The 6,539-nt window shown below is 38.6% G+C and overlaps 1 protein-coding gene across 1 annotated transcript; it reads left to right on the forward strand.

Annotated features, from left to right (window-relative positions):
* Positions 1–669: 669 nt before the first annotated feature.
* On the forward strand, positions 670–3,040 carry NPVF (neuropeptide VF precursor). The gene is made up of 2 exons (XM_009466499.2): positions 670–810; positions 2,612–3,040. The coding sequence occupies exons 1-2, from the start codon at positions 670–672 to the stop codon at positions 3,038–3,040; spliced, it is 570 nt and encodes a 189-aa protein (XP_009464774.2).
* The last annotated feature ends 3,499 nt before the right edge of the window (positions 3,041–6,539 follow it).

A 6,539-nucleotide genomic window follows, 5' to 3' on the forward strand; every position in this document is an offset into this window, starting at 1 on the left:
GCGGCAGATGCCCTTTTAAAAACTGCTGTTGGAAATTTGGCCTTAAGAATATAGATCTAACATGACCTTTGAAATTTCTAAAAACTTAACTGATGAACACGAATTAACGTGTTCAATTTAGAGCATAGACACTATGTACGTCAATAGGTCTCATCAATGCGTAACATCTCTTGTGACCTGATCAACCACTTCAATAGACAGCACTTGATTTCAATGGGCCAAATGTCCCTAGTTGTAAATAACTATAAACAAGCATTATATGGTCCAAAAGGACCATTTAAGCAGAAGAATCCTTCTGAGAACACTGATACAAAAGAAAGAAACAAGGTGGTTTTGTCTACTAGTGATGGAACATTGTGGCTGTTTTAAGTCCCTACTGTTATGGCTCTCAAGTTTAGCTAATTAAGACATATTTCACCAGAAGAAAATACTTGTAAAGTCACCGTGTCCCTAACAAGAAGCTATGTTGGTTAAAAACGTTCACAAAAGAAATTCCCAATATTCTTCAAATATATTCAAATTATTTCCCTAATTAATACTAAGAATTGAAGCTTTTGAGACTGATGTCATAGGGAACAAAATCTTTTTGTTTTCTGACCATATAAAATGATGGCAGTTTTCTTTTCAGTACAGATTCTGAGCTCTCTAAGTAAGCTTAATTTGAGAAAAATGAAAGTAATTTCAACCAAGGAGTTGATTTTATTTGCTTTAGCTACAGTGGTCTTTCTAACATCGAATAGTATGTGCCTAGATGAACTGATGAAGTCCAGTCTGCAGAGCAGAGAAGACGATGATGATAAATATTACGAGGTAAGATCTGTATTACTATGACATTATTTGGGGGAACTGTGGGTCAGATACTGAGCACTTTCAATTTTCTGGCAAAGACTCTCCTAACTTCATTGCACGGTATTCAGCATTATAACACTAGCAGTATGAAAAAGGCTTGTTGAAAGAATTTTCAGGAAATTCATTTGCTCAGACACACACACTGTGTAAATCAATTCATGTTTCAATTTTCTTGCAATACAGCCTTGCGATCAGGTTGAGACTTTTTCTGAAATGCTTCTTACTTACACAGTGGGGCCTAAATTAACATTCCTGTCAGGCACTTTATGCACATAATATAACAGATACATTATTAATCCAAAATTAATAAAGGCATGCTTGTAATACTCAAAGAATAATGATAAACAGAGAACATTATAAATCTAATATAGTTAATGGTCTTAAAATTCTACTCTGGAAATTGACTATAAAAATATCTTTGCAGGGTTGCACATTTATTATGTCTCAACAGATGCCAAATCAAATTTGCACAGTTCATCTGTATTATTTTTCTTGTCTGCCCTGCAAATACTCCCTGGGAAATGAGAGCCAACCTCTCTTTTTGACTCATCATCATTGGTGTAATAAAGATCCTTCAAACCAAAATACAACTTTAATTATGCTAGTGAAATCCTCTGGTCTTCAGCTCACTGTCTTTTATATACTTTAGACAGCGTGCACAGGTGCAATCAGAGGGATAGTTTATTTAATATTTTAATCATGGAGTATGAACTAGAATGGTTCATTCCCCTTCTCTCCCAGTAGCTGGAGAAGCTCCTGGGAAAGTCACCAAATGGGGATAAGGAACTGAAATTAGGATTAGTAGCATTTTTGTCTTCAACTGAAATTAAAAAACATATTTTTACATATTTGCTGTTAAGGCTTGGAACTTATTTTTTTCACAAAAATAAGTGATTTTCAATATGCTCAGGGCAGGAACACTGCTATATAGGAAATGGTCATGTTGATACAGCTATTTTTCAGGCAACAGCTGCCCTTTACATCAAGAGACAGGTAATATACTAGGCTCAGTTCTCACTGTATGCCAGCACAGACACAAAAGTAGATTTTGTGCTGGTTACACAAAAATCAGGAGCCCAGGAGCTCCTAATGCATCTTGTGTACTAGTGGAGGATTAGAGAAACTTAAAGCCCAGGGCAATCTCTATGCTGCAAGGCCAGAATAGGCATGATGTGGACTTGACCCAAACGCTTTCCATTCATTTCCCCAGCTGTTAGCCCAGCAGGATATTGGGTCAAAAGCATCCACCCAGTGCTTAGGAAGAAATCCTACCTTCAGGTAGCGTGGCCCATCCTCCTGTTCATCCAGACCAGATGAGTAAGAGGCTGGTCTGTGTCAAGTCACTAAATATAGTCAGCATCTTCCCCTCCAGACAGCTTCAGTTGGTGATATAAGCAAATATGGACCTGACAATGACTCCTGTCCACACTTAACTGATGGCCCAGGTACTGACACCTATGCTCAGAAATATTTCCAATTGACACCATTTGAACAGTTGTGTATACTGACACGGCGATGTGCTCCTGTGGTCAGTGTACTGAAAAAGTAAGCAGGACAATGTCTGCATATGAAGAAATCCATATAAAGTAGCTCACACTACAATGGAGTTTAGCAAATACAGCTAAAAAGCATTAGATATCCAAAAAAGCGTGTGACCCAGCAGCTTTCTAAGGAGATATGAAAAGGAATGCTTTGTGTGATTGGTAGCTGGAATAATGCCCTATAAAATGATAGCAACCTTTTTTTAATTCTTTTTCTTTAGATTAAAGATAATATCTTGGAAGAAAAGCAGAGGAGTCTCAATTTTGAAGAAATGAAAGACTGGGGATCAAAAAATATCATTAAAATGAACCCTGCTACGGTAAACAAGATGCCAAATTCAGTTGCTAATTTACCTCTTAGGTTTGGAAGAAATTATCCAGAAGAAAGAAGCATTAAACCAATTGCTAATTTGCCCCTGAGATTTGGGAGAGCTTTTGGAGAGAACATATCTAGGCGTGCTCCAAAGGTTTCACATAGGCTTGGGAGATCTCCACTTGTTAAAAGTTCCGGTCAATCACTTCTAAATTTGCCACAGAGGTTTGGGAAGTCACTGTCCGTCAGACTGCCTCAAGATGCTCAGGAATCTGAACCAGGTAATACTATTCAAGCGTTCAAGCCATATATTAAAATGCATATTAAATCTGGCTAGCGATGATCAAATACAACAAGACTTCCTCAAGGGATATTCCCTAAGCATTTCAATATGAGTCCAATTTGCCAAAAGAAAGATTTGCAGTTCATCAAATCAAAAAGTCTCATCACAAGAACTAGCAGAGAATATCTTTATGAAACCTTTTCTAATGAGAAGATGTCAAATAGCCAAAGCCAAAAATGTTCATATGACAAGATTAGGTTTGACAACACTTTTTTAGATCAGGTTTCATCTTGAAAAGTTTAAAGCTTTGGCAAAAAAGGTTCAGAATCGTTAAAATATCCCATTTCAGCACTATAAAATGACCAAACAAAACTACCTAAAAATTACTCTTCCATTTTCTAAATTTATGCAAATTAGAGCTTAAAAAAAGACAAAATTCCAAGCTAAATTGCAGCATTTTGAAAATGTTGGATTTTTTCTCATCCAAACCTATTTTTTTTTCAGATTGTCTTACTGAGACAATGTTTGAGATTTTGATTTTTCATGCCAAGTTAAGATGAAAAATTTTTTTTGACATCTCAGAAATTTTTTCAGGATAGGAAAAATATTTCCTGCCCATTACTAAGAATAATTTAAACCAGCTTGTCAATAACAGTCCTTCTTATCATATCTGCTGCTTTATCTGAACTGTCCATTTGTCTTGGAACCAAGTTTCAGTTGGCTACCCCTGACTTGCATCTGACACATGCGTAAAGTAGAAGTTCAGGGAAGGAAAGATAACTGATACATCAGAAGCCAAGATTCTTTCTTATTTAATTTGTTTCCTTTTATTCCTTTCTCACTGTCTCACCTGATTGTAACAAATTATGTTTTATTTGTCTGATATTTTTAGGGATATGAATTCTAACAGTTATGTTAATACTGGAATGAAATCGTGAAGACAGAAACTGGGACACTTGGAAAAGCTGCAATGTGTTTTCAAAACTAAAGAAAGATCATGAAAAGGAAACATATGAGAACTGAAATGTAAACCTGTCTTCACGTTATGAATAATGTATTTATTCTGTACAAACCCTTGATGTATAAGGCAATGATAATTGTAGTGATCATTGTAGTAGTTTACTTCAGTGGCAGTGTAGTATGAATTCTATTTACTTCTGTGCGACTTACGTCCTGTTGGTTGTAAAACCTAATTTCAGAACAATGGCTGTATAATTGAAAGCATTTTAAGCAAAAATAAAAGAAGCATAGTATGAATACAGAAGCATGGTACAAATAAAAAGAAGCCTATGATGTGAATAACAAACAGAAGCAGGATCAAAACCACCAGTACTGTTTGTGTCATATGCAGATAAAGAAAAACAAGTAAAATGTAGAAAAAGCACTTTTCCTGTTGTTTATGAGTCATGTTAGATGTAAATCTGAAAGGCGACTTGTCAAGAATTTGCCACAAATAAAACCTAGCTTCTTGGAACACCCCCAGAGGAATAACATCTAACCAACGTCATCTTGTAATGCAATTATCTTGGGTTTTATATCTGAGATAATGCCCTCCCTAATGTCCTACAAGATCTGTAACCGGTGGGTGTCCCGATTCCTCTGTTAATGTAAATGACAGTACAGCTACCAGATACACATGCAGAAGGGGCTACTCCATTACAAGCCCATATTTCCATTTCATATTTCTTATGAAACCATTCCCTTCTAAGTGTAATATGGTGTGTTTAGGCTTCCTCCAAACCTGAGTTTTCAGTAAGCTTTGAAGAGAAGCTGAATTTGCACCTGTTACAGGGAAGCCAAATCTGGTGGACTACAGGATCTAAGGGATTCTTTCTTTTGGCCCTCAGATGCTGCATTACCTTGACACCAGGTCTGGCCAACGGTGGGGCTAGGCATCCCCAAAAAAACACACCACACGTACATACACACACTATACAGCCACAGCTGACTACCAACAGACAAGAGAGCAGCACCTTTACAGTCTCCACATACATACCGACAAGACTCACATAAACATACAAATGGGCTGATCCTCTCACCAGGTCTGGCCAACGGTGGGGCTAGGCATCCCCAAAAAAACACACCACACGTACATACACACACTATACAGCCACAGCTGACTACCAACAGACAAGAGAGCAGCACCTTTACAGTCTCCACATACATACCGACAAGACTCACATAAACATACAAATGGGCTGATCCTCTTCTCACTCACAGGCTAATCAGACTGAAAGCTTGCTAGCAGATCTCCCACCTAAACACATGCAAACAGGTTCCTCCAGTAGCTGTTCCAGACCGGTGGTCTCTGCAGCTCTCAGACCCTTGGCCCCTCCACTGTCCGACCTATGGTCTCTCTGGTAGCTGGCTCCCACACATCTTCTCCTGCTCATCAGTTAGTCCAGCTTTAAATTCATATTAGAATCACACACACAGATGTGTCCCTTCATCAGCAGCTGCTAGATGCTCAGTCTGTTCAATAGCTGGTATCCGGACAATCAGTCTCTCCAGTTGCTAGCCCTCAGACCTGCAGGTCCCTTCAACCCCTGGTCTCTATCTCCAGTTGCTGGCACTCAGACCACTCACCCTACTTGTCAGCTAGCCTGGCTTGAAATTTGCTAGCAGATCATACACACACACACGCACACAGAATAGAAAGCACAGTCACACAGGAACACGTTCAATTATTGAGTTTAACAAGAAGATAGGACACACTGTGATGATCAGGCACAGGGCATAGCCTGACAAAAAATACTGACAGCAGCTTGACTGCATGCAGCCAACCTCTTTTATCCCCCCTCTTCCCCATTTTCCCATGCTTGTTCTTCCCCCACCTATCTTGATCCCTCCCTTTGACTGTCTTTGGCTCTCCCCTAAATATCCCAAAATAAGTTTAGCACTTTCCCACATCCCTTAAAACATCCGTAATAAGTTTTATGGGATCCTACCAGCCCCCTCAAGTATCCTATCATAAGTTTGCTCTTTCCCACGAGATCCGTGATAACCAGTTACAGAGCTCTGGCTGAACCTCCTAAAGGCATTGATTGGTTCCTTTAAGGTCCCATCAATCAGTGATCTAAGAGTTCTGCTCTTTGTTACTGTCTTGTTATCTCCTTTTCCTTGGGGTCTGGGTATCTGAGAGTTTAATTTATTACTTCTCCTGTCTCTTGTCTTTTAGTCTTTTACGCTGAATAACCAGTAACCAGATATCCTTACATTCCACATATCTTTAGAGGAACCTGGAAAAAATCCTGATTAAATGGATCCTTTTTATCAGATAAATTCATAGTTGGGACAGAGCCTGGGTTGCCATTCGTCTACGAAGTTAACATGGCTACTTGAAACACAACACTATTCAACCTGTCACTGGTGAATTTAATTCAATCCAAAGTAATGAGACCACAGTCCTGAGAATACCTAGTCTCTCTACTCACTCAGACTTGAAATACCAAAGAGAGAGGGACATCTAAACAGATTATAAACAAAGAGATTGTACCTCTTGAAAGTAAGAGTCCCCAACCAATCTTTGGGCTTCTCTCTGAGTCTCAGAAAA

Source organism: Nipponia nippon, unplaced genomic scaffold, assembly GCF_047370975.1.
Source record: "Nipponia nippon isolate SJK-2023a ecotype South Korea unplaced genomic scaffold, ASM4737097v1 scaffold_1, whole genome shotgun sequence".
NCBI classification, from domain to species: domain Eukaryota; kingdom Metazoa; phylum Chordata; class Aves; order Pelecaniformes; family Threskiornithidae; genus Nipponia; species Nipponia nippon.